Here is a 27,944-nt window from a genome sequence, read left to right on the forward strand (position 1 = left end):
GTCTAAGGGCTGAGGCGTACCAAGGACTGCGGAAAACACTAGAGCCAGTAGAGGGGCCAGGGACACTCCCCCCCATCCCCTAGAAGAAGGCAGCCCTGCTTGATTAGGACCTTCACACCTTGATTAGGACTTCCGGCCTCCAGAACCCTGGGAGCTAACATCTCTGTCATTTTAAGCCATGCGGTCTGTGGTGCTTTGTTATGGCAGCCACAAGAAACTACTGTCATCCCTAGCTCTCAGGTCTTCATGGTGGGAAAACTGAGCCCTGAGACGCTGAACTACTTGCCTAGGTCAGGCGGGCGGGCAAAGGGCAAAGCAGGCAGCCTGGGCGTCTGGCCACTCAGCCACCCCGCACGGTGATCCCAGCCTCTGTCCACCCACATCCGCAGCCAGCTTCTGCCACACCCACTCCGTGTGTGCCCCAGAGTAGGAACTGCACCTGTTTTGCCTGCGGAAGCCCCAAGGTGCCTTCCAGGGCCAGGCACCTGCGGGGTCTGCGGAAAATGCCCACAGCTGCCCACTGGCCTCCCTGCCCACACTCAGACCTCAGGTCAGGGGTCACAGCCGGGAGGCCTGTGCCGGACGAGCATCTGTCTCATCTTGTCTGCTGGGTCTCACCCACCCACTCAGGGAATCAGCCACCGGAGGCTCTGAGGGTGGAAACGGCCTCCCAGCTGGGCTGGAGTCAGTAATTAGCTGGTTCAGAGCCTGGTGGCTGGGGCCTTCCAGAAAGATGCTGCCCCCATCCCTACCTCCTGGAAGGCCAGCAATGTGCCACTTAGCCCATCCAGTTATAATTTCCTCAATGACATGTCTCAGGGCCCGGGGCCGGAGGGAAGGGCAGTGAGGGGTCAGTGTGCTGCCAAGGGGGCAGTGAGAGGTCCGTCAGCATGGGGCACTGGACAGGGTGGCAACTGGGGCTGTGGGTCCTGCATGGGTGTGCCTCCAGGGCTGTTTTGAGAAACATGGGCTACACAGCCCCCAGCCCAGGGAGCTCCCAGCAGGTGTGGAGGATGTGACGCTGAGGTGCTATGTGCCCGCCATGCGCTCTCTCACCCCCGTTCAAGGAGCACCGCCTCTGCTGGACAGCCTGAGATGGGGAGGGCAGAGGGGCTGTGACGCCTAATGACAGGGGCTTGGACCAGACAAGGGCCGAGCCAGCCAGCAGGGAGGCGGTGCTGGAGCAGGAATCACTCCTGGGATCTCCCGATGAGCCACCAGATGCTCAGTGCCCAGGGCCAGGCCTAGGGCAGTGGAGCCTCATCACAGGGAGGCTGGAGGCCTCAGGGAAAGTGCCGTGAAAACAAGCAAGTCCCTGGAGCCCTGGCCTGTGGCCTCTGGTGACTGCTCACGGCCAGCTCCTTGTCCGCCTGGCCCTGCTGTCTGATCCCTATCAGGGTGAATGAAGCTTGGTTCCGGGGCCTCCTCATCAGGCTGTTTGCCGGCTCTGTCCACACCCAGGGGCCAAAGGGCCAGGAAGGGTGGATGGGAGAAGCACCCCAAACCTCAGAAGAGTCATTCAGTCTGCTTCTGCGGGATATAAGTCAATCTGGGACGAGCCCTCAGGATTCGGTGTGAGCGATCAGACATTGGGCAGTTTGCACAGTGGGAGGTTCTGAAGGCAGGGCTCCCCCAAACCAGCTCAGAGGGTCCCTGTGATGGGGGAGGTGGGAGAGGTTGGGGATGGTGGCAGGGACCGGGGCAGGCCCTGAGGGAAGAAGGGGAGGAGGCTTTGCCTGTGCATCTGCAAGGAGAGGTCTTGCTCGGGGGCTGAGGCCACACGGTACACACCACTTCCTCTACGGGGCTGGGACATCCTGCTTCCCTATTGACCGACTCCACTCATTCATTCATTCTTTTACTCATCCATTGTACACTCACTCATTCCCTCCCTCACTCATTCATTCTGCCACTTCCTCACTCACTCATTCCTCCCCTCACTCATCTGTGCACTGATTCGTGCGTTCACTCACCCATCCCTCATTCCTCCCTGCTCCGGCCACATGCGCCTCGGTGCTTGCTGAGCTGCCCCCACTGCCCTGCATCCACTGGCCCAGCTCTCGGGGTGCCTACTTCAGGCTTAGCTTGTGAGGCCTCCCGAGCCCCCGGTTCCCACTGCCCCGAGCCCTGCTGTCTGCCTGCGGTGCCTCTGCTCCTTGCACACACACCTGCTGTCTCCTGGCATCTCCTCCGCTGGGCTCTGTCTGTGTCTGCTTTACTGCACAGCCCCTCAGGACGACCAACGCATTGCAGGTACCCAAGAGCATGGGCTGCAGCATGAAGGGACAAAGACCCACAGCTGTGCACGTTCTTGGTGCCTACAGCTCCAGCAGGTGTGGAGTCACTTTAGCGGGGATGTCCTTCCCCAGGGGCACACAGGCAGCCGGGAGATGTGACTGAGGTCAGCCTGACCCCAGGCCACTCCAGTTTCTATGGCCCAGGCTGCAGAATCAAGCCTGGTTTGGGCCCCAGCAGCTGGCCAGTGTGCCGGGGGTCACCGGGAGGCGGAGAGGGGCGAGGGGTCTTCACCCACCTCAGGAAGAGCTCTATGTGGACCACGGCTGGCGCGATCTTCTCCACCACGTCGGCAATGAAGTTGAACTTGTAGCGCGGGCTGCTCAGCTGGTGGAGACCTGCGCTGGCGGGAAGGGCCAGGTGCGTCTGTGAGACCCCGATGTTGCCAGCTCCCAGAGGCCTATGCCGGGCGGGCAGGAGGAGGAGGCTCTTCCTGAGACCCCTGTCCCGGTTCAGAGCCAGCCTCGGCCCATGCTGAGCCTGATGGGGACCCCGTACCCCACAGCAGTGCAGTGACACCAGGCATTTGGGAAGGGGGTCACTCACCCCGAGAATGGGTAAAAAGGCTTCCATGTGCTGGGCTTCCTTGCCCCTTCACTGGACCCTGCCAGGCTGGCCAGGAGGCTCAGAGAGAGGTTAGGACATTGCCCTGGGCCACACGGGAGTGAGGCTGGGGCCGGATCTCGGGTCAGTTCCCCTGGGCCTTGTCTGTTCCCTCATGCTACAGCAATACCCTTACAGGAGAGAACTGGCCCTCTCCTCACCGGCTCCAGCCAGTCCCTCCAGGCCCTGGGGCTACAGCAGTGTCCAGGCGGGGGTGTAGTGGAAGACCCCCAGGTGACCCTTCTGAGCTACCCAGGCCCGGACACAGTGTGGCCCCTCTGGGCCAAAGGAGCTGCCAATTTCTGAGTACACAGGGCCCTACATCTGTGTCTAACTTGGCCACACCCCAGCCCGACTTGCTAGACGGTTCACAAACTTCCCTGGACACTTCCCGGGCTCAGATTCCTGCTGCCGTCAGCAGTGGGGGCTGTGGCTGCCAGGACCACAGGCCTGAGGCATGCAGTGGCACGGGGCCCACAGCTCTCGGGGTTTCCTGCACGGGCCTGTGCCGGGATCTCTCCAGTTCCCACCATCTGGAACCCACGCCGCTCAGCCTCGCTCGTGGCTCCCGGGCCCCGCAATGAGCAACTGGGCTGGGGGCTGCACACACCAGGAGTTCGGCTGGGCCTGGCTGCTTTCTAGCTGTGTAGCCCCAGACAGATTACTTACGTTCTCTGGGCCTCAACTCCTCATCTGAAAAATGGGACTGAATATGCCCTTCTACCACATCTGTGGGAACTGAGCGTGGAGGACTGCAAACTTCGAGTCCCTGCCCGGGGGGCTACCCACCCACCCAGCCACCTTGGCGATGGGGAGTAGAGGGCTCAGTCCATAATGTCCAGCTTTGCAGCCCACATTCCTCTTGATCTCTGGGAAGTGGCCGAGCATGGGGACCGAGGGAAAATCTGGTTTTCTGGATCGTCCAAAGGCACGAAGGTACCACGGTGGATGCCACGGTGGGGGCAGGGCCCGGGCCGCGGTCCGTGCTCCAGGAATCATCACGGGGCAAACACAATCCCCAGTCACATCCCAATTCATTCCCCCCACTCTCCAGGGGCAGCTGGGGGGAGGAAACTTTTCCTCTATTTCAAAGGTGGGGACACTGAGGCTCTGTAAGAAGAACCCCCCGCCCAAGGACTCATGGCTGGGAGGGGAGAACCAGGATCTGAACGCAGGCCGCGGGGCTCCTTTCCCTGGGTGCCCCCACCTCTGCCCTGCGGCTCCCCAAGGCCCTGAAGAGCCCTTTAGCCTGAGCTGGGACCCGGGGAGTTGGCTCGAGCTCTGGTGTTGGGTCTCCCAGACTTCCGATGTCTGCCTCTCAACCGGCCCGCAGGCACCAACCACACCAGCCCTCGTCCACTTCAGTCAGCCTGAATCAAAGGCCGCCTGTCTGGGGTGGCTAGAGTCGGGCTGGGAGACTCCGGCCACTGCGAGGCTCGTCATAGATCAAACTACTGTGGCAGAGCGGGGTCTCAGGTTCAGAGGTCACATTAACAAACACCCCAGGGGCAGGGCCTGCTGTGGGCCCAGGGCTCTCTGTGTGCCCAGGTTTGCTTCCATGAGGGATGCGCTGCCCTGCTCAACACCTACAAAGCGGGCGGCTGCCTTGGTGAGGTGAAGCTGCCGTGCGGCCCGAGTGGGCAGCCCAGGCCTGTCCGCTCCTCCTCCCTGCCCCTGGGAACTTGAGTTCATTTTCTAGCCCCCAAGTGGAGAGGAAGGACACCAGCCACACAGCCTGCTTCCGTGGTGAGGTTTGGAGCTGGTTCGGAGCTCTCACAAGATGCCCTTAGACCAACAATTTCCACGACCCAGAGGGATTCCAGGGCAACCCCCAGGCCCAGGCCCTCCTCCCTCCAGGAAGGAGGACTCAGCGGATCTGCTGCTCCCCTGTGTGCCCTGGGGCCTGAGGCTGGTGCCCCATGTGCCTCGCCTGAGGAGAAGCGCCAGGGCATGGGCACAGCCCCCAGTTGGGACCGTATCACCTCTCCCACGGAGTGGCCTTTGTCGGGCCGCCAACTCCAGTTTCTGCTCATCATCCACCTCTCTACAGCTCCCCCTGCACGACCTATCTCTACTCTCCCTACCAAGATGCTCTGGTTGGTCCTGGGCCCGGCCCTAATCCTGCCCCCTCCAGGCAGTCCCCCAGCAGCCCCAGTTGGACTGAATCTGCCACTGCTCACAGCCTTATTCAAGCCATGTGTGCAGGGTGCCTCCTGTGTGCCCACCCGTGACGGCTACTGGAGACAGTGGTTCAGCTGGGGGCAAGGGTCAAGTCAGTGACCGACCAGAGACAGCACAGCATCATCAGGGATGAGGCAGAGAGGAGCCCGGCATGGGGTGGGTGAATGCAGAGGTGCCCTGACCCAGGCCTGGAAGAGCCCACGGGCAGGGGCACAGCACATGGAAAGCCATAGGCTGAGCCCGCATTGCCTGTGCAGGCAGCCACGGCAGACAGGGACCTGGGCCCAGTGTGAACACAGCAGAAGGAGGAATGGCAGCGCCTCTCCTCCCACAGGTGATTAGAAAAGGCTGCCTTCGGCCGGGCGCGGTGGCTCAAGCCTGTAATCCCAGCACTTTGGGAGGCCGAGGCGGGCGGATCACGAGGTCAGGAGATCGAGACCATCCTGGCTAACACGGTGAAACCCTGTCTCTACTAAAAATAATACAAAAAATTAGCCGGGCGTGGTGGCGGGCGCCTGTAGTCCCAGCTCCTCGGGAGGCTGAGGCAGGAGAATGGCCTGAACCCGGGAGGCGGAGCTTGCAGTGAGCCGAGATCGCGCCACTGCACTCCAGCCTGGGTGACACAGCAAGACTCCGTCTCAAAAAAAAAAAAAAAAAAAAAAAAGAAAAGGCTGCCTTCCTGTGTGTCTGCATCCTGGACTCAGGCACTCCAACAGCCAGGGCCAGAAAGCTCTCTGGGCCCCAACCTGTCCACCCCCTGCTTGACCTGGCCCAGGTCTCACCACGGGGAGTGGCAGAGCTGGCGCCAAAGCCCAGCCCCTGGACCCCCTCAAGCACCTGGGCTGCTGGGCCCCTGAGCTCTGAGACAGCAGCCTGAAGATCTGCACCGCACTGCGGCCTCCACTGGAAGGACTTTCTCCCCGATGTGGTCTCCCAGAGGTCACTTAAAATAGGTGACACTCGATTTTATACGGGATGATTTGCTTTTAAACCCTCTGTAAAATATTCGTTAAGGGAAAGCCTTGAAGGAAACATCAAAATCCTACTACATGGTGGTTGTTTGGGGTTGGGGTAAAGTTACAGTGACTTTTTTCATTTTTCAAAGAGAAAATAAAACAGGGAGGGAGAGCAAGGCCTGAGACAGAAGGGCCATGGGGCAGGGCGGGGAGATGGCCTGTTTTCCACAGAGTCTCCAAAGAGAAGCCCGCACGTGCCCACCCCACACCCCAGGCTCCTTTGGGACAGAGACCATCTGGTTCACTTCCACACCCCAGTGGTAACCAGCACAGGGTGAGACAGCCGCTGAGACATTTCAGAAGGAAGGGATGGAGGGGGAGGAGGGGAGGAAGACAGAGAGAAGGGAGAGAAGTTCAAGGGGACCCTTCTTGATGCTCTCTGAGCCAGCACACTGTAGGTCTGCAAAGAGCACCCTGAAGAAAGAATGTGGGTCAGCTGATTAACCAAGTCTCCAAGCAGCCTCACAAAAGCAGCAGCACTGGCCCATTTTATGGCCCAGGAGACTGAGGTTCAGAGGCAAAGATCAATCACTGAGGGAGGGCAGGCCTGGCACTGGCCCAGGTCTGCTGGATTTCAGGGTCTAGGCAACCCCAGAGCCTGGGGCACCCCTGCAGGGCCCCACCAGGTCCTGTCCCTTTAAGCGGACCTCGGTGGGTGGTGGGGTGGGGGCAGGGGCCCCCGTGCCCCAGCTCCTCCTCCCAACACGCAGATGAATCAGCCATGAATCAGGGGGAAGGGAGGACGCGGTTCCCACTGCCTCTTTCCACAGGAAAACCGTGGGCCCCATGGCTGGGAAGCAGACTCTGTTTATTTGGGGGTTTTTGACAACCTCCACCCCCACCCCATACTCGAGCCAAAGTTCTGAAGTCAACAGTCAGTCTCAACCAGATTCAGCCGTTAGCCTTTTTTTTTTTTTTTCCCCCTTAATAAACTGGAATCTAAAGGCCCTGGAAGTTTCAGTCAGGAAGACCCTGACACAGAGCGAAGCAATCAAGTCCCAAGGCTAGGTGTCCGGTGTCACCTCTCAGGAGAGGAAGGGGCGCAGCAGGGCAGGGGAGACAAGTAGGGTGCCAGGGCTCCAGCTCCAACAGCCCTGCCTGATGGAGCTCCCAGGAGTCCTGGGGGACTGTGGCCGACCCTGAGAGAGGACCACGTGCTGGCTCTGGACAGTCATAACTGCCGTGGAACAGATGGCGACGCTGAGGCCCAGATATCCCGTGGCGATACCTTGTGTTTGTACACTGCGTAACTCCAGGCCCTTACTGACAAATATCAGAGTGGCCAGCTTCCCTGCAGTTGTGCAGTGCACAACCTGCCCAACTGTATGCATCAGTCCCTCTAGCACATAATGTGCAGAGCTGGGACCGACACCCAGTTCTGTTCCTCCATCTCTAAGGTCCCTGCTCCTTCTTTTATTGCCCTCTGCAATTAGCAGACCCCTCTGCCACCCAGTGGTCAGCTGTGAGCTGGGGATGGAGGAGCCATGAGTGGATAGCCATGGGTCCCAGGCTGTGCCCATCTGTCCATAATGGTGACCATGGTCTACAGACCAGATGGCAACCTCTTAGCAGGGCATTCCAGGCCTGGGGTGTCCTGGTCCCATCGACATCTGCAGCCTCACGTGCTGCCACTCTCCCCTGTGGACCTCAGCTCTGGTTCCTTCGAATGCAGGCTCCTAAGTGTCACTGTGCCTTTGCACATGTGGTTCCCTCCTCCAGGAATATGCCCTTCCTGTTATTCCTCAGGGCCCAGGTCAGCAGCGCCTCCTCTGGGGAGCCTACCCTGGCTCTGCAAGCGCGGTGATCCCCCTCTCCTTCTGGGCCCAACAGCACCAGCACCTCGTACCCTTCCCAAAGCTGGTCCCTTGGGAGTGTGCCTGTGGCCTGCACCCCTGCACCTGGGCTGGACCTGGCCCGCAGCAGTGGGCAGGAAGCGAATGAGGGAGCGAATGAATGCTCTTCAGAGACAGAGGAGCCATTCCAGGGGCCCCTCGACAGCCCCCAGCCCCGCCTACCACTAAAGGGGCTGCCTCCTGGGTCTAATTAGTTCCCAGGGCAGCTTCCTTTGTTTTCCCTCCTCTGGAAAACTTGCCTGTCGCCTAGTGAACTGTGCCCCCCCCCCCGAGCCATGTCCCCAAGTGAACCGTGCCCCCACAAGCCTCAGGTCCAGCTGTGGCTCCCCGTGGGGTGGATGCTGCCATCTGCCACCCTCAAGCCCAGAGATCTGTTCATGTGGAACGCAGGCAGGATGAGGGCTGCAGCCCAGGCTCAGAGCAACCCGCTGCCTCCCCCTCCATGGGCCACACCTCGCAGGCGGGACCCGATTTGGGCATGGGACGTCAGGCTGGGCTCCGAAGTTTGTGATCTCATTGAATTCTTGCAGCAATTCTGCAAGACAGGAACTGAGTCTATTTTACAGGCAAGGAAACAAGGCTTAGAGAGGTCATGGGATGTGCGCAAGGTGCACAGCCAGGCCCCGCAAGCCCTGACCTGCGTGCTTCCCCTGCTCCGTGCTGGCCCTTGGCAAATGTGACAGCCTGTCCAGCCCCAGGAGAGCTCAACCTAGACCCGAGCTCAATGTGGGGCCAGCCTGGCTCCTCTGGCTGTGAAACTCCACACCCAGCTGGGCCGCGGCCAGCCCCTGGGAGGAGGAGGAGGCGCTGCTGCCGGCCTGCTTGAGATTACCAAGAAGGCTGGTCCTTGTGCACAGTGCCATGGGTCAGGCAGGCCTCTGAGCATCCATGCCACTGAAGGCAAGGAAGACAGCCCTGGCCTTCCTCTTACAGGAAGCCCTCCCTGCCTTGACCAGGGCCAATGAAACTCCCTCCGGCAGGGCCAGCACATGGCGGCACCTCCACAAACACTGCCCTCCAGCTCCTCCCCTTCCTCGACCCCTCTCCCTCACTCTCAGTAACTCCACTTCTGTAAGGCATGTCCACCTGCCATCCTTCCTTCACATCAACTTCCATGAGTCCGGCACCGTGCAAAGCACACTCAGTCCATCATCTCGTTTGTGCAGTGACCAGTGAGGAGGGCCCCACTGTCATCCATTTCACAAATGAAGAAACTGAAGTGCAAAGAGCTTCAGAGACTTCTGGGGCAGAGCTGGGACTCCACCCTGAGCAGCCAGACATGAGGGACAGAACTGGGTCCCAGTCCTGGTGCTCTGCCCATCACGTGCTGGAGCGGGGTAATGCAACAGGGGGGCAGGCTGTACATTGCACAGTTCCAGGGAGTCACCTGCTACCCCTGCACTAGACCTGGCTTTCAGCTTGGGGAACATATGGACGTGTCCTCGCCATGTCTTTGCTGCACCAAGGACAGGCGTCTGTGATTTTAATCCCTGTCTCACCCACTAGTCCACAAACATCCTCATCAAAACGAAGCAAGGCAGACACTTCGAGGTGCTAGGGGCCTGCCTGGTATTCAGAGCACTGGCTGGGGAACCAGGGGACCTGGGCTCAAGGCAGAGCCATCCAACCCTACCTGAGTGACGGAGGGCGGCTTCCTACAGCTCCCGGAACCCTTTCTCATACAGAACCAGGACATCAATACCCCAGTGATGTGTTAAAGGCTTTGTGGGCCTGGAACACAGCCCAGTGTCACACCCTTGACCTTGTAAAACCTGGTGGCCTCCCTCCCTCAAAGCAAGCCTGGGCGGAAGGCATTCAGACCACCTGGCAGGCCCTGGTGAGCCTGTGGGAGGCCAAGGGTGCACAGGCCCCCTTGTACCTGCCTCTCCGCCACTAGAGGCCCCCATTTCCAGAAAGCCCTCCTGATCTAGCCCTCCCCCCACTCTGAAGGTGGTTTCTTCCTCTTCTGGGCTCCATGCATTGTCATTGGTCCCTCACAATGCAGGATGGGGGTTTCACAGGGGTCTGCGGCTGTGGTGATGTGGGCAGGAGGCAGTGGTCGGGGACACGAAGCCTGCGAGCCTGCCAGGAGGCTATACTTAGTCCTGAGGCCGTGGGAGCCATGGCCCAGCTTTCGGCAGGGAAGGTCCGGGTCTCGCCAAGTCCCTTCAGGCCGCTGTGTGGGGCTGCATGGGAGGGCAGAGGCCTGTCGGGGGAAGACCGCAGGCTGGCAGATGGGGTGAGGGTGCATTTGCTAGGCCAAGCTCTGGCAGGAAGGGCAGCTGCACAGCGCCCTGGTCTCAGCTCCAGTCCGGCTGGACTCCTGGCTCCTGGCGGCCTTGGCGAAGGCTCTTGGCCAAGCAGCTCTGCCGGCAGTTCCAAGTCCTCCAGTGCCGCCAGATGCTGTGGCTCAGCCCTGCAGCCCCAGCGGGAGTGGGCGGGGCAGGAGGGGAGGCGCCATCTTGCCTGAGTGGTCCCAGATGCTCAACTCCAAGGCATGTGCAGCCCCAGGAAGCTGCTAAGAGGATTACAAATCAAAAGCCAACCCAAGTTCTTCAATAAATACAACCGGGAGATGCCGTCAGAACCTGCTTGGGGTTGCACAATAAAAGCCGGTGATTAAATGCCACCTTGTAAACTGCTCCGGGGCTGTACACTCTGAGCGCATGGCAGGTTCCAAGGCCTGTTTATCTGCAGCCAGAGGAGAGGCTGCATGGCCTCAGAGCTCTGCTTATGCACAAAGGGAAGCCCTTCTCCACACAGGCCCTCAGAAACACATTTATCCCCGCTTTTACCACCCCGTGGATGGACATTTATCTGCTCTGCACAACTGCGCTGCCTTAACATGGACCCGAGAAGATGCAAGGGCTCCCTTGAGAAGTGGTGAGCCTCCGTCACTGGAGGTATGCAAGAAGGGCCCGGAGGGTTATAGGAGATTCACATATCACATGGGCTCTCGTCTCATTTCATGTCATCTACAGAGGCCACGCACTGGCCCAGGCCCCTACCCTGTGAGGCTCCGAGCTTGGAGGAGATGGGGATCGTGCAGAGAAGTTGACCCACAGTCACAGCTGTGTGCAGGGCCCACCGGAGACCCTGAGTGTGCTCACCAGGCAATGAAGGACGACCTGGGCACAGTGGCCAGGGCGGGCGGCTCAGGGCAGTGGGACATCCGGGCGAAGGCAGGATGAGGAACCCACCACGCGAAGGCAAGGGAAGGAAATGCCAGGCAGTGGGCACTGTGCATGCAAAGGCCTCGAGATGGGAAAGAGACCGGTGAGGCCGTGAGGCCGGAGCACAGGGATGAGGAGACAGTGGGAGACGGCACTGAGGGTGGTGTGGGCCAGGTGGCAGGCACAGGGCCCTGTGAGTCAAGGTAAGTGTTGGGGTGCCTTGCAAGGAAGCCTGCAGGTGACGGGCAGGACAGATTGACCAAGGTGATCCTGGCTGCTGTGTGAGAAGTGATGGAAGGGAGGATGGTGGGGGGAAGTCAGAGCGCCCCAGGAGATGTTTTGTGGATGAGCTGAGAGGACTCCTGGTGTACAGGAGAATGAGGGGTGGAGAGGAGTGAGGGGCAGAGGGGAATGAGGGGTGGAGAGGAGTCAGGGCCCCCATCCATACAGCTGGGCTGCAACGGGCAGGCCCAGGAAAGGTAACCCAGCACCAAGCCCCAAACTGATGAGCCACCATGACAGTGCGGCAGGCGTTGAGGGGAGTGAGGGGCAGAGGGGAGTGAGGGGCGCAGGGACGGAGGGGATCGAGGCTCCCCACTGAATATCCTGGTGCTCCTTTCAGTGGGGCTGGGAAGAGCGAAGCCTGAGGCAGCTCCGCAGGCATCTCCACGTGACTCTAGCTCAGGAGAGACCCCGGGGGCTGGAGATAGGGCCCGAAGTCCCAGCACCTGGGGAGGACTTAATGGCAGATGAGGTCACCAGGGCGGGGGTGGGCAGGGGAGGGATGCGAGAAGGGATCAAGGAGATCTTCCTGCCTAGAGGATGGGAGAAGGTGGAGGAGCTGACATGGGGAGGTGAGAGGAGCGCACAAGGAAGCTCAGCCACAGGCGGCTGCCCTCACCAGGCAGGACTTCCTCCCAGAAACGCCCGGCAGCGCCTGGCACACCGCTAAGTGTGACCGGCACCCAGCAACTTCTGGCTGGGACCTCGGGAGGGCGGAAGGCCGGCTACGCTGCTGGAATAGTCCATGGAGGCTGAGCCTGATGGAGCCGGGGGCCCAGGCCTGACCCGACTCCCAGCCTCAGGGGCCCTGCCACCCCTTGCAGAGGAAAAGCCAGGAGCCCCACAGAGCATAGCCTTCAAAGCCAGCCAGACCCAGGCCAGGCCCAGCCGGGTCACTTCCTGACCATGTGACCTCAGAGCAGTCCCTCACCCTTCTTGGCCTCCGGCAGCACATCTGTGGTGCCTGGGAAAGGACCAGGGTTGCCATGGGAAATGAGACAGGGCTGGGGAGAGGCCGGGCACCCAAGGCCTCCACAGGGAGTGGACTCTGTGTGTCACCCTGCCGAAAGCTGGCTGTCCAAGGTCCCCGTGCACCGGGCTACAGTGGCAGGGCTGCACACCACCCACAGTGTGAACGGTGCCCTGGAGATGGCCAGCAGCCTCCCGCTTGCACTCTCTGCCTCCCCTCCCCTCCCCACCGGGCCCCAGCTCCCCACCTGGCTCCTGGCTCCGTGGACTCTGGTGGCGACAGGGCTTTCAGGTCCTGTGCAGGTCTCTGCCTTGCCCATGCCCTCCCCGTCCACCCCATCCTTCCCCGGGCAGCTCCCCGTCCTCCTCCACAGCTTGGCACAGAGGCACCTCCTCTGGAGAGCATCTCCTGACCTTGCTGGGTGAGACGGATGTGGGTCGGTCGCCACAGTGATAACAACATATGAAACAACGTGGTCTGGGGTCACCCATCAGGCAAAGAGTGTGTGCCTTCGTGCCTGGCAGCAGCTCTCCTGCAGGTGCTGCTGTCGCCCCCACTTCTCATTTGAGGAAACTCAGGGTGAGCAAGTGGTCTAAGGTCACCTCATTGGGAAGAGGTGTGCTGGGACCGCAGACCCCGCAGCACTGAGGCCTCAGCCCATGACCGCATGCTCGCGGCCACCTCCTGGCCTTCTGAGCTCCCCATGCACCTGTCTCTGGGGATAAGACTATTTTCCTCCTCGTACCCTCCCTTCTGTCCCCTCGATGGTCTGTGAGGCTTGAGGGCACCAACAGGGTCTGCTACATGGCTGTGCCCTGTCACCAGCCTGGGGCCAGCCAGGCACACAGAGAAGACGCCTCATGACACGGACTCCAGGAGTCAGTGAGTGTCTCAGAACACCCAGGCTGCCTCCAGCTCCCTGCCAGCCCTGAGCCTGCAGCCCTGTTCTCATAATGCCTTCCACGATGGGAATCGGCGTGGGGAGGCGGCCCCCATCCACACAGCTGGGCTGCAATAGGCAGGCCCAGGAAAGGTACCCCAGCACCAAGCCCCAAACTGATGAGCCACCGTGACGGTGCAGCAGGCGTTGAGTCAATGACAACGTCTCCGAGACCCCGCAGCCCCACACTCGCACCCCTCAGCCTCCTGGGCAGTCTCAACACAAGCCGGACCTCATCACCCTCATGCCCATGATGGTTTGAACGTGTTCTCTCCCAAACAGAGGTGTTGCCAATGTGATGGTATGAAAAGGTGGGGCATTAGGAGGTGATGAGGTCACAAGGATTCCTCCTTTCCAGCATGGGTTGAAGCTCCTTATGAGAGAGGCTACAGGCACCCTTCCGCCTTGTCCCTGCCTGCACTTCTGCCGTGTGAAGATGCAGCTTCCTCCCTTCCGCAGAGTGCAGCCCTCACCAGACAACCGAGCCTGCTGGCACCTTGGTCTTGAACTTCCCAGCCTCCAGAGCTGCGAGAAATACATCTGTGTCCTGTATAAACTGCCCAGTTTCAGGTGTTGTACCAGCACAAGGTGGACTGGGACTCCCTATCAAACCCTGCGGTGGCTCTTCCACATAATCCTAGCTAATCCCAAGTGATGCCTCCCACACAGGGCTCCCAGGAACCCCAGCGTGCTGGGAGGAGGTCACGTGTGTCCTGCCAGAAAAGAAGAGCTCTCTGTTGAAATTCTCTGGGGAACCCCTGGGTTTTATCAACTGAGAACACTGCAGGTTTTCTCAGAACCTCTGATAGATTCAGCCTGTGAGTCTCCACCACAGGAATAAAGCGCTCAGTTTCCCAACCTTTTTAGACCATGAACACACTTGGAATTGTGTTCGGCGGACTGCAGAAGAATTAGGAAGCCCTCTGCAGGCTTCCCAGGTGCCCAGGCATTTGGTGCTCCCCATGGTGCTCCTGAGGCTCCACAGAGCCTGTTCTGGTGGCTACTACGTCTCTCCCTGCCACCTGCAAGCTGATGGCATGCAGGACCCTGACTCCTATCCGTGAACCCGGGGCCCGTCTCTGGTCTTCAGTGAGCCCCTGTCCGGCCACAGCAGAGTCTGCCTTCCTAAGAGGCACCCCAAACAGGGAAAAAGGTACAGCAGGTTTTCCAGCATATTCCTCCACACACAGAGTCAACCTGCAAGGTGAGATGCAACCCAGAGCCAATTGCCTCAGGAAAGGCTGTTCTAGGGTCTGACCCCGACATTCTCTCCCCCAAGCAGCCTCTCCCTGGGGAGCCCTAAGCAGTTCAGGGAGCTGCACCCCGACCCTTCCCACACAGTCCTGTGGAGACATGCACTTAACCACAGTCCCAAGGAAAGAAGCATCACCCAAGAGGGCACCCAGGCTGGAGATTTAGGGCAGGAAAGAGTGCCCTTCACCCAATACCCGGACAGAGCAGGGGTCCGAGGACCAAGGGAATGGGCAAGAGACAACAGTTCTGAAGAGACCACAGCTGGAAACAGTCCTAGATAAGGCCCCTCGGGTGGCCAGGAGACCACTGGGTTTCCCTTTTGACTCTACCTCTGTGACCTTGGGGACAGCGGTTTACCTTTCTGGGCATCAGTTTCTTCATCTGAAAGACCAGAGGGCTGGCGGGATGATTTCTGAAGGGCCACCAGGTGGTGCCCAGGGAAGGGCGACCTTGAGCTCGGCCCTAACTCCCGGCCTTAGTTTCCCCAAGAGAAAGAAGCGTCACTTCCTCCCTGGCCCCCGAGGGCTTACCCAACGGGCAGGCGCCCTTCTGCAGCTGGCGCACGGGCGTCCCGGAGAGCTGCAGCGCGCGGCGGCTGGCCGCCTGCAGCGCGCACACGTTGGCATAGGTGTGCCCGTCGGTGCCACACACGGCGTGCGTCCAGCGGCAGCGGCACAGGCCGCGCACGCACTCCAGGCTCTCCCCGCAAGGCGAGTCCAGGGGGCTGCCACAGGGCTCGCCCTCGCTGGCGGCGCACACCAGGCAGCAGTTGCAGAGGTCGGGCACGTAGCCGCCGGGGCAGCGGGGGCTGGGACACCGCGACACGTCGCAGCGCGCGGGACACGGTGCCGCAGGGGGCTCCCGGGCCAGCGCCAGCGCGACCAACGCGGCAAGGAGCAGCGCTCGCGCCTGCATGGCGGCCAGGCCGGCGGCGGGTGGCAGCTCGGGAGACCGGGCGGGGGCCGGCGGGGACAACGAGGCCGCTGCGGGGCCGGGCGCCGGGCGCCTACGGATGGGACTGGGGCGGACGCGCGGTCACATGCGCCGGTGGCTCAGGCTGGCGGGCGTCGGGGCGGCAAGGGCATCCCCAGGGCGCGGAGAGCGCACGGACTTCAGCTCCCTCCAGCCTGACGGTCCGGGGGCGGCTGGCCCAGCGCCTTTAAAGGCGACCGCCCAGCCCGCCCTCGCTGGAAGGGGCGGCCCGGCCCCTCCGCCAGCCCCGCCCAGGCCCCGACAGGGCCCCGCCTGGCCTTCCGGGCCTGGACCCACCCGGCAGGCCTTGGGACTCTCTGGTCTGCCTGGTTGGGAAAACCCGAGGCTACAGACACGCAGGGGTCCTTTCTGCTGAGGACCCCCTGGCCCAGCCTATCCCAGAAACCTTGGGGGATGCGTTTCCCCGCTCTGGAGGGGTCTGTCCGGGTCCAGTCTCCTCTGTGCCTCAGTTTCCTCCTCCAGGAAAGGGGAATTGACAGCATTTCTCAACCTCATAGGGTCCTTGGAAGAACCACAGAGGTCAGGGCTGAGCAATGTTCCCCAGTCCTCGCTGTCCACGGAACAGGAAGCTGTTTCCATTCTCATCATTGCTCCTGCATTCTCTGCAGGGCCCCTTCAGACCCAGGTCCCATCACGAGAGTCAGAGTCTGGTGACAGTGTGTCAGCTGATGGGGTGAAGGCTGCGGAGTCGGGAGAGAGGGCAGAACCCCCCTTGGAGGTGAATGTCAAGCCTGGAGAGGATCTGGACGTGCAGCAGCGGGATAGGAAGGGGGAGCTGGCCGTGACTTCGGCAGAGGCTCGAAAGCAAAAGCAGGTCCGGGCAGCAGGAGACAACCCCGCATGCACAGCCTGGAGCTGCGGTCTTCACACCGTGTGTGTCCCTAGTCCCCTGGGCTGCCTGGCGAAGCCTGGGAGTCCTTTTCAGAAAGATGTCGTCAAGTACATTTAAATGCATAAAGCAAAGACCATGGGGTCACAAAGGGGAACAACTCTATCAAAACACAGTTATCAAAATATATGAAGCAATTCATGACAGCGTGGCCTATGGGCTTCTTTATCAGCATGTTAATGACAGGTTCTGGTCTGTCTGTCGTCTGATACCAGTGGACATTTCGCAGCAGCCCTGGGCAGAGGGCTGCCACTGGAGACACCTTCAGTGAGGGCGGTGACATGGGGATGAAAACACTGCTTCTACTGGCCATGGAGCCACAGTCCCTGCTGGCCGGGGTCAACTGCACCCCCAAAGGAATGAATGCTGGACTTCAGTTGGAGTTGTTGGGGTAAATAAAAATGTTTTTCCATCCAGGTTCACAGATACCCAAGTTAAGAATGGGGAGGGGTACCTCTGGTCCAGAGGAGGGAGGGGGAGCTGGAGGTTAAAGGGCCTCGGGGAATGGGAAGGTGGAGGGGCCTGATCCCTGAGAGCCCTGGGTCCTGGAAGGCCTGAGCACTGCTGAGGCGACGGGCAGGGAGTGGCCCCATCAGACAGGGTGTCTGGGGAGGTCGAGGTGGGAGGAGGCGGGGCCCCACGTGTGAGCCTCCATAGGACCCAGAGAGAGTGAGACATTGAAGGGTCCCAGGAGATGGGGAGAGAAGGGACCTGGGGCTTCTCCTCCTGAAAGGCCCTTTGACAAGGGGCAATAGCACCTGCATTTCTGCCTCTACAAACCTCAAGTGCATTTTGCTTTGAAGATGTGGAGAATTTCAGGCCATTTCTAGGAATGACCCAGAATGCTAGGAGTTGGTGACCTCAGGGCTGGGCCGAGCCTCCCTCAACCTTGACCAGGGCTCCCAGTTCATGTCTCTGCAGGGTGGGCTTGCCTAAGGGGCAAGGAGAATTGTTCACATGCCCAGGATGCCTGCCTCTCGAGCAAGCCTTGGTGGGGTATTGTGGCCCAGAGCTGGCTTTGTGGGGGGACTGTGTTTTCCTGCAGACACCTGGCCCTGAAGATCAACACTTTTCCATCCCTGGATCCTCCAGTGCGCAGGAAACTAAGTCCCTGGGAAGGGTCCAAGAGCTCATTTCCCCTAAGCTTTTCATCTACAATGGGGAAACTGAGTCTCAGAGAGGGTCCAGGACTGGCTGCTGCAGCAGGTCAGAGTTTGCGCAGCCTGCCACCATTTCCAAGGAACCACAGATGCCGATGTGTAGGCCCTGAGGCTGCTGGAGCGCTCTGCATACACTTGACTCAATCTTCACGAGGAGGCCCCTGAGAGGTGGGCATTAGGATCCTTAGAACGGGGCTGGGGAAGTGGAAGGTCAGAGCTTCTGGCAGGTGGGCCTCAGATCTCGGCCTGTCCTTAGGTCAAGTCCTTGCTCCTCCCTGGAGACCATGCTGTCCCCAACGGTCACCATCTTGACCACCTTGCAGTGGGGATTTAGTCCCCTTGTACAGAGAGGGAAACTGAGGCCCGGAGTGAAAAGACCCTTCTCTGCTCTGCAGCTGGGATGCAGTTCCCTGGGGTGGCCTTTGCTCTTCCCTGAAATGGGCAGGCAGGGCTCACAGTGGCTGCCTTGAGCTTGGCGGGAGCCCAGCGCTGTCCTTAGGAGAGCCGCGCCCCCTGCTGCTCCCGCCCTGCACTGCCTCTCGCTCAGTAAACCTCGGGGCCTCCCAGCCCCAACCCTGAACACCTGACTTAGGGGCCAGGAGTAGGGGAGGATTCCCCAAGGGCCTGGGACCCACCCGGGAGGTTCCTCTAAGTCTCTGGCTTCCCGGCATGGGACCACCTCTGTCGTCAACCCAGAGCTCCAGATTCAGGCTCCGCCAGGCCAACGTGTGTAGGAGCAGGGCCGGCCCTCTGGCCCGTGTTATCTCAGCTCGTTCTTCAACAATGCCAAGAAGCTTGTTTAATTTACGTACACCCCTCCTTCGTTCATTTCTACTTACTCCCCCTTGTCACCCTGCCTGAAATATTGATAGTTCTTTACAAACAAGCATAAGATGAGATGTTGCTTATCCTCAGTGGAATGGAATTCACTCTCTCCAGCCTGGGTCTGGGCTGGGCCAGGGTCTGCCTCTCTCCAGGGTAGTGGTGTCCCATGCCAGGACCCCATGGCCCCATCCCATCCCTCCATCTCTGCCCAGAGCTGGACAGCAGTGTGCATCCTGGGCCTGCAGAGGAGCCCTCCAAGCTGTGGGCAGGCCCGGCCCTTTGGCTTGACCCCTGCCCAAGTCCAGGCTTCATGTCAGATGAGGTCACCACTTACACCACTCCAGGGACCTCAAAGACCATCGTCAGCTGTGATAAGACGCGGTGGCTCTGTGAGTGGGTGACTCAGAGGGTGGGCTCTGCTCAGGCAGATGGGTGGGGGGGTGGGCGTAGGTTGTGACAGGGGCTACCCTTTCTGCACCTCCCAACACTGACATCAGCTCTGCTGTCCTCGGGTGCTTCTGTAAGCTCTGGGAACAACCCCTCAAGGGGGAATGCCAGTTACAGCCATTTTATAGGTGCAGAAAGCCAAGCTAGGGGAGTTTAAATGACTTGCCCAAGGCCCCTCAGCCTTTGGGTGATAGACCCAGACTTAGGAAAAGGTGGATCTGACCCCAAAGTGTATGTTCTTCCCCCAGAGCCACACTGCTGTTCCATACCCATTTTATGGAAGGAAAAACTGAGGCCCACAAAGGGAAAGTGGGTGGCTGAGACAACCGGGCTAACTGATACTGGCAGGTCGCATTGATTGAGCCTCTGCGATGTACTGTGTACCAGGGACTGTGCAGGTGTCTAGCCCTTACCACACCCTCTGAAGGAGGTCTTACTATTGCCATGCCCTTTGCACAGATGAAAAAGCAAGGACAGAAAGACTCAACAGCTTATCGCTATGTCCAAGATCACACAGTGAGTGACCTGCAGCGTTGGATTGGAACCCAGGCAGAGGGATTCATCATGTGCAGAAGCGACTTGGAGGCTCACAGGAGGAAGGCTGGGAGGAGGGGGAAGGAGCGGGGAGATGGCTTCCAGGGCGTGGAACCCGCCCCGGCTGATGAAATGAAATGATGAGTCAGGGTCCCGCAGCTGGGCATGGGTCCCCTCTTTCTTCTTCACATGGCGCTCCTCCTTTGGCTTTCTGGAGCCCGAACCCCTCTTGGAAATCACCCTGACTCCACCCAGCCCTGCCAGGAGGGGTTGAATGTGAGCCCCCTGGACCACAATGGCCTCTGCCTCCTGGGAGGGGATGTCCTGTCCAGGGAGGCGGCTCTCCCAGGACCGCCAGCCCCACCTGCCCGCAGACGGTGCTGCTGTCCTGGAGGCCGCTTGGCCTCTGTCCACCTTCTGAGGGGCCACAGGCCAGGGGTCATCTGAGGCCTCCATCCTCCAGTGGGAGCTGGGGTGAGGTAATGGCCTAAATTATGGTTCTGGCCACCCGGGTGTCAGGAATAGGGAAGCTGTCCGGGGTGAGTAGGGGGGACACTGCTCTGTGGGGTAAGGTTGAGATGCTTGAGCTGCCTCTGTAGGGTCACAGAGGCCTGGGGGACTGCAGAGGGCCGGGAAGGTGGGGCTTCCGCCCTGAGGGGCAAGGAGGCCTCTGGTGACCCTCGGGCTCCTGCGGGGAAACAGGTGCTCCTCAGGCGCCCCCTCCACAGTGCGAGTGCTGAGCCCGTTCCCGCTGCTCCCTGACCAGGTGTGGTTGAATACTGTGACCATTCCCATGTCCTAGGGAAGAACGCAGAGGCTCCGAGAGGTGAAGCGACACCCCACCCCTCATCCCTAAATGCCACCACCTCTAAGACACCCTCGGACAAAATGCCTCAACAGCTCACACCCATGCACAGCTGTCTCTATCTGAAACACACACAAACCTCTACCCACTGTGGTCTCTTCCCTGACCCAACCTGACCCCCTCCCTCCCAAGCCCTGGGAGTCAGCCCGACCCTCGTCCTGGAGACTCCATGGGTAGGGACAGCAGTGCATCCGGCCTCCCTGTTCCCGGGACCCCCACTGCAGGGACTTCCTCCTCCATCCCTCCCGGGTCCTGACTCCCACGCCCAGCTCCGGCATCACCCGAAACTGCTCCATCTTCCCAGACCCCGGTTTCCAGCACACCCCGTCCCATGCTACCTGGCCATGTGGGCCTCCTTTCTGCTGAGCAAATGGGCAACAGGGGCTGTTCTACCTGCTGGGGCGAAGCCTCCTCCTTCCCGAGGAGAAAGTGGCTGGGGCCGCGGACATGCAGTGGGTCGGGATGTACCCCGCCAGGAAACTGGGATTTCCTGTGGTGCCTCTTCCCATTCACACGTCCAGCAAGAAAAAGTCTTAAATAAAATATATAAAAATAATATACAATATATACTATCTTAATATAAAATATATTATTGTATATAATATATAGATAATTTCCATAACATATATATGTGCAACTGCTTTTTTGTGAGACAATTCATGAACTATGCAATTCATGCTTGTAGAGTGTGAGATTCAGCAGTATTTGGTACATCCACACATGTGCCACCATCGCTGGCATCAATTTTAAAACATTCCCACCACCCCAGAAAGAAACCCCATCCCCGGGAGTAGCCGATCCTCGACCCCGCCGCCTCCTGCTGCCGTGGGCCCTGCTGTCCCCGCCCTCCTGCCCCTGCCCGACTCGGGCAGCGTTCCCTATTCTGTGCTGGGCCAGCCTGGCCCCACATCCCTCCTCCGGGATGCACCTCCTTCCGCGTGTTCTGAGCTTTTATTTGAGATAATTATAGATTCATAGACACATGAGAGTGACAAAGAATGCCGTGCGCCTTCCCCAGGGTCCCCAGACGCTCATGTCCTATGACATTCGCTTTATCGCTCTGACTCTGTCTCTGTCCCTCCACCACTCTCTCCTTCCATCCCTCAATCACTCTCTGTCTCTCCATGTCTCTCTGTCTCTATATCTGTGTCTCTATGTCTCTCTATGTGTCTCTCTGCATGTCTTTGTTTCTCTCTGTGTCTCGTCTTTCTGTCTCTGTCTCTATGTCTCTGTCTCTGTATATCTGTCACTCTGTGTGTCTCTCTCTGTGTCTCTGTGTATCTCTCTGTCTCTGTGTCTCTCTCTGTCTCTGTTCTCTCTGTGTCTCTGTGTGTGTCTCTCTGTGTCTCTGTGTCTCTGTCTCTGTGAATCTCTGTGTCTCTGTGTCTCTGTGCCTCTATGTGTCTCTTTCTGTGTCTCTGTCTCTCTCTGTGTCTCTCTGTGTGTCTCTGTTCTCTCTGTGGCTCTGTTCTGTGTCTTTGTGTCTCTGTGTGTCTGTGTGTCTCTGTGTCTCTGTGTCTCTCTCTGTGTCTCTGTCTTTCTCTGTGTCTCTATGTCTCTCTGTGTGTCTCTGTGTCTCTGTGTGTCTCTGTGTGTCTGTGTCTCTGTTCTCTGTAAGTCTGTGTTTCTCTCTGTGTCTCTGTCTCTGTGTGTCTCTGTCTCTGTGTGTCTCTGTGTGTCTCTGTGTCTCTGTTCTCTCTATGACTCTGTGTCTCTCTGTGTCTCTGTGTCTCTCTCTGTGTCTCTGTTCTCTCTGTGTCTCTGTGTATCTCTCTCTATGTCTCTGTGTGTCTCTCTGTGTGTCTCTGTATCTCTGTTCTCTCTATGACTCTGTGTCTCTCTCTGTGTCTCTGTTCTCTCTGTGTCTCTCTGTATCTCTCTCTATGTCTCTGTGTCTCTGTTCTCTCTGTGTCTGTGTGTTTCTCTGTGTGTCTCTGTGTCTCTCTGTCTCTGTTCTCTCTGTGTCTCTGTGTCTCTCTCTGTGTCTCTGTTCTCTCTGTGTCTCTGTGCATTTCTCTCTGTGTCTGTATGTCTCTGTGTGTGTGTCTCTCTCCATCTCTCATGTGTCTGTCTGTCTCCCACGTGTGCACACGCTTTTTCCTGGGCTGTGTCAGGGTATGGTGCAGACACCGGTGCCCTCCAGCCGTGAACCGCTCAGAACCGTCCTGAGCACCGCACACCCCTCCACACCTGCACCACGAAGGTCAAAGTCAGGCTCCCGTCTGCATCTGGGGGACCCCGACCTAAGCCAGGGCCTGAGGTGAGAGGTCAGACAGGTCAGGCTGGGAGCCTGGCACAGGAGGGACGGAGGTGATGTTCGGAATTGGAAAATCCCCCCACCTTCCTGCAACCTCAGCCGTCACTGAGACGCCTTGGCTAGCAACGCTGCAATCCAAGCTCACTAGGCAGAACTGAGCAGCCACCCTGCCGGGAACCCAGCACAGGGCCCTGAGAGAGCCTCTGCCCTGGGAGGCCACCACCCCACAGGCCTCGCGCTGCAGACTGCAGTCCACGTCCTCCAGCCATGGCTGAGAGCGGGGGCTCTGCCTGCCCCTTCTCCGCGGCTGCACCTTCCCAGCAGTGCCTGTCCTGTGGGCTGCATGAGGCCTGACGAGCGGCCCCGGGTCAGCAGGGGCTGGTGGGAGCCTGTGCAGGGAGGGAGCTGAGGGTCTGGGAGACGGGATCCCCTGCTCAGGGTCACAGCGGGTCGGCAGAAGAGCGGGGCTGACCCTGGGGCCCAGTTGCCCTGGACTGGATGCAGGTTTGGGTGGAATTCTCTTCCCAGGCCCAGCTGTGGGTGCTGGCGGGTGGCATTGACCATGCCACCCGCCAGCAGTTGCATGTCCTAAACGTCCCACTGCTGGGAATAGGCGTGGCACGGACAGGCCAGGACAGAGGGAAGGCCTCGAATCGCTCCTTCTGGCCAAGTGTGGAGCAGCAGCGGGTGGTGAAAGTGGGGGTTGGTGGGCTAGAGCGGGGTCAGGCCCAGGATGCAGGCCCTGGCAAAGATTTGGATGTGACGCCAAGTGTGGCAGGGGTGCTGGGGGCTGCATGGGTGGAGGGGCAAGGGCAGGGGTGGGGAGCAGCTGGGGTCGAGAGAGGCAGTGGCCCCACCAGGGTTGTGTCCACAGAGGGCACTTTTGTGGCATCTGGATGTGCAGGAACGATGTCCCTTTAATCTTAAATATCTCCGTGTGGATATGTAAGATGACAAACCCTTCAAGAGGTGACACTCGGTGGCTGTGGAGGAGCCCCCGGGCAGCCCCGGAGGGTGGACGAGAGTGTGTTCCTGGTTCCTGCAGGGCTGCGGTGTGCTCCCTCCAGCTGAGGCAAGGGTCCCTATAATTTTCCTGCAGTTGGCAGGAAGCTCCAGCCATGCAGCCGCGGTGGATTCCCTGCCCCCAAAGGGGCCCCCCTGCTTCACCCCTGCCCCATCTGTGGGTCTCTGGGTCAACGCAGACCTTGTGGTATCTTTGTGCAGACTGAGCACTTCCACTCCTGCTACAGCCACTGGCGGTCAGTGACGTCACCCCCAAGGCGTCTGCTTCCCAGTACCCCTGCCCGCAGGCCTGGCCCTGGCGGTGGAGTAGACGGCTCTGGAGCCTCCCCTCTCCATCTGCTGTGGCTCCCCGGTTCCCCAGGGCTCCTGCAGCGACACGCCGGCCTTCTCCAGCCTGCAGGCCTTCGCCCTGCGGTGCCCTTTCCACTTCCACAGATAATTCTTCCTCCTGTCAACATCCAGGTTAGGCATCGCTGCCCCCAGGCTAGGGAGGCCCTGGCTCTGGACGAACACTGCCCCTGGGCCTCCCCTACGAGGCATGCGGCCTGGACTAAAGCTGGTGTCATTGTCAGTGAAGGCTAAATCCATATTTTCTTTGAGCTCTGCTGGCGGGAGTCTTGGTTCCCATGGCAGGAGTGCTTCCAACAGGGGCCACAGAAATGGTCCCATCAATCAGAAGACGGACCTGCCACCTGGCCAGTTGGGCCCCTCTCTTTCCGCTGAACAAATGGGCCCAGAGGGTGATTCCACAGGCTGGGGCGATGGCTCCTGATTCCCTGGGGAGAAATCGGGGTGCGGTTTCTACTGCACAGTGAAGCAGGGAGGGCCGCGTCTAGGAACTGGGGATTTCCTGCCGTGCCTCTTTGTATTCACATGTTCGGTGAGAAAAATTAATGAAAATATAGCACAACTTCAGAGAAAGGTGGGACCGCAGAGACTCAGACCCTTCAGAAAGAGGTGCTCGGCTGTGTCCATGAGCAGTGCGTTTCGCCACAGCGATTGGAGGGATTGTCCATGGAATGACTGGAAGGATGGCGTCCATGCACTTGGCCCCTCAGGCCTCTGTCTGGGTGGAGTGAGGGTCCCTCGACGTGCACCTGCCTCGTATCCCTGTCAGGAAGTAGCAGCGGCTCAGATGCAGGCACCATGAGAGAAGCCACGTGGACACGTGGACAAGCCTGAGAGCATCTTCAGGAGCAAGCTCACCCCATCTGGGGTTCTCTGACCCCAGGCTGGGTGCCTTACAGAATAGGGGTTGGGGGAGGTGGCCAGAGAGAGAGAGAGATTCCAGAGCCACTGAGAGCTGAGTGTCCCTGTGCACCCAGGCCCAGCGGCTCCCGGAATCTACCCCGAGGAAATGTAATCAAGGCTGCTGCAAGTGCTCAGCGGCAGGAAGCTCCCCCGGCTGGTTTACAAGGCTGGAGAACTGGAACCACTTAAGCGCCTGGTGGGTATGTTTGAGGAAGCTCTGTGGACTCTCTCTCCCTTTCCGTCTCTGGCTCGTTCTCAAGTTGGGAAAAATAATTATTACTTTTATGCAACTGTTTATTACTAGTAGCATTGTTAGTCATCATCTATCATAACAAAAAGTGCACATTCTCAGGCCAGGCACAGTGGCTCATGCCTGTAATTCCAGCACTGTGAGAGGCTGAGGCAGGTGGATCACTTGAGTCCAGGAGTTCGAGACCAGCCTGGGCAACATAGCAAGACCCTGTCTCTACTAAGAATACAAAAAGTTAGCCAGGTGTAGTGGCATGCACTGTGGCCCCAGCTACTCTGGAGCCTGGAGGTCAAAGCTTCAGTGAGCCAAGATCACACCACTAAACTCCAGCCTGGGTGACAGAGTGAGACCCTGTCTCAGAAAAATAAACAAACAAAAATATACATTCTCATTGTGGGTAATTTAGAAAGTAGCAGAGTATGCAGACGTTTAAAAAGTCACCCTCTGCAGTAGGTGGGTTGCTGGCCCTGAGAAAGATACATCCATACCCCAGCCCCCAGGTGTTTTGCAAACACCATATGACCGTGTTTGCAAAAAGTGTCTTTGCAAATGTGATCAAGTTGAGATCATCCTGGATTAGCCAGAAGGCCCTGAGTTTACTGATGATTGTCCTTATGAGAGACACACGGAGGAAGAGCAGGAGAGGGAGGAGGGGGCTCCATGAAGACAGAGGTAGGGAGTGGAGTAACATAGCCACAAGCCAAGGAACATCTAGAGCCACCAGGAACCGGCAGAGGCAGGAGGATCCTTCCCCTGGAGGCTTTGGGGGGCACACAGCCCTGCCCACACCTTGATTTAGGATTTCTGGCCTCCAGAGAACTGTGAGGAGGCACATTTCTGTTGCTTTAACCCACCACGTGTGGTCATTTGTCACGGCAGCCACCAAAAACCGCCCCAGGAAACTGCACCTGAATCTCCAGTCAGCATGGGGCTTGTGACATCGGGCCGCTCTCCTCTGGACTTGAGTCTTGGGCTGTGTTTGTGTGTGTGTGTGTGTGTGTGCGCGCAAGTGTGTGTGTGAGTGTGCGTTACATAGTTAAGATCACACTAACAGACCTTGCAGTATCTTCCTTTTAAAAATCATAATTTCATGAGGGTGTTCTTTTTGTTAAATAATTTTCACAGAATATCCTTCTGATTTGTTTTACAAAATGTGGAAGATACAGGCATATACATGCAAGGAATAAACATTATATTTGGCCAGGAGCAGTGCCTCACGCCTGTAATCCCAGCGCTTTGGGAGGCCGAGGTGGGTGGATCATGAGTTTGGGGGTTCAAGACCAGCCTGGCCAAGATAGTGAAACCCCGTGTCTACTAAAAATACAAAAATTAGCTGGGCATGGTGGTGGGCACCTGTAATCCCCACTACTCGAGAGGCTGAGGCAGAGAATTGCTTGAATCTGGGAGGCGGAGTTTGCAGTGAGCTGAAATCGAGCCACTGCACTCTAGCCTGGGTGACAGAGTGAGACTCCATCTCAAAAAAAAAATTATATTTAATTATGCCAGTCAAAAATAATAATCATTTTTGTGTTTTTCTTCTAGATTTGCACACGGATCAAAACCCTCTCGGGAAATGTAAAATGGTACATCCACTGTGGAAAATGCTTTGGCGGTTTCTTAACAATCCAAAACATACACTTGCGACCCAGCTCTTGGCTCCTGGGCGATTGTCCCAGGGAAATGAAGACACAGGTACACAAACACCTGTACAGAGCTGTTCACTGCAGCTTTATTTGTAACAGCCAGAAACTGTCAACAACCAGACATACTAGATGAGTTATTACACAGTCACAGACCGTACTGTCCACCGTGGCCACAGCTCGGCTATAAAAAGGAGCAAACGGCTGACGGCCTAGCAAGGGGGCTGCACTGCAAACACATTACACTGAGGGGCAAAGCCAATCTCAGAACGTCACCTACTGTGTGACTCCATGTATATGATCTTGAATTGACAAACCCATAAGGATGAAGTTCAGACTTACAGCTGCTGGGGTGGGCGGGGAGGTGGGTCTGGCCACCACAGGGCAGCCGAGGGAGGGCTTTGTGGGGGTCACACTGCTGTGTCTTGACGGTGGTGGTGCTTACAGGAATCCATGCACATGATAAAATGACGTGGAACTAAGGACACGCATTGTACCCACATCCATTTCCTGGATTCCATACTCTATTGTAGCCACATAAGATCGCTGGGGGAAGCTGGGGGAAGGGTGCACGAGACCTCTCTTCCTATCTTTGCAAAGTCTTGTAAATCTATAATTATTTCAAAAGAAAAACAAAAAGCACCTTCTGCCTGAAAGATGGAAACCACGCTAGGTATTTAAGACAGGTGATTAATTTAGGGTATTGGTCACATAGGTGATGGAGGGACAGAAAAGCCACTCAGAGGACACTGAGGCACAGAGCAGGGGGCTGTTACCCCACCAGGACTGGAGCAGCAGGTGGGAATGCTGGAACCCTGGGCTGGGGTTCCTTGGCTGGAGCTCAGGTCACAAACAGAGTGTGTATTAGTCTGTTTTCACTGCTGATAAAGACATACCTGAGGCTGGGCAATTTACAAAGAAAGAGGTTTAATTGGACTTACAGTTCCACGTGGCTGGGGAACCGTCACAATCATGGTGGAAGGCAAGGAAAAGCAAGTCACATCTTACATGGATGCCAGCAAGCAAAAAGAGCTAGTGCAGGAACCCTGCCACTTACAATAACCATCAGATCTCATGAGACTTACTCACTATCACGAGAACAGCATGGGAAAGACCTACCCCCATGATTCAATTACCTCCCACCGGGTCCCTCCCACAACACATGGGAATTCAAGATGAGACTTGGGTGGGGACACAGCCAACCTATATCAGAGTGTATGTAGGAGTGCATGTGTGTGCACAT

General features: G+C 58.4%; 1 protein-coding gene across 2 annotated transcripts in view; it reads right to left on the reverse strand.

Moving 5' to 3' along the window:
* Positions 1–15,699, reverse strand: part of HTRA3 (HtrA serine peptidase 3) — a 37,578-nt gene extending 21,879 nt beyond the window's left edge. For both annotated transcript variants that reach the window (XM_055245710.1, XM_055245711.1), the window contains exons 1-2: positions 15,098–15,699; positions 2,534–2,633 (exon numbers count right to left, since the gene is read on the reverse strand). In XM_055245710.1, the coding sequence (XP_055101685.1) occupies positions 2,534–2,633; positions 15,098–15,482 (485 nt within the window). In that variant the 5' untranslated portion in view covers positions 15,483–15,699. The remainder of the gene's footprint in view (positions 1–2,533; positions 2,634–15,097) is intronic.
* Positions 15,700–27,944: the final 12,245 nt, after the last annotated feature.

The sequence above is a fragment of the Symphalangus syndactylus genome, chromosome 16, assembly GCF_028878055.3.
Source record: "Symphalangus syndactylus isolate Jambi chromosome 16, NHGRI_mSymSyn1-v2.1_pri, whole genome shotgun sequence".
In the NCBI taxonomy this organism is placed as follows: Eukaryota; Metazoa; Chordata; class Mammalia; order Primates; family Hylobatidae; genus Symphalangus; species Symphalangus syndactylus.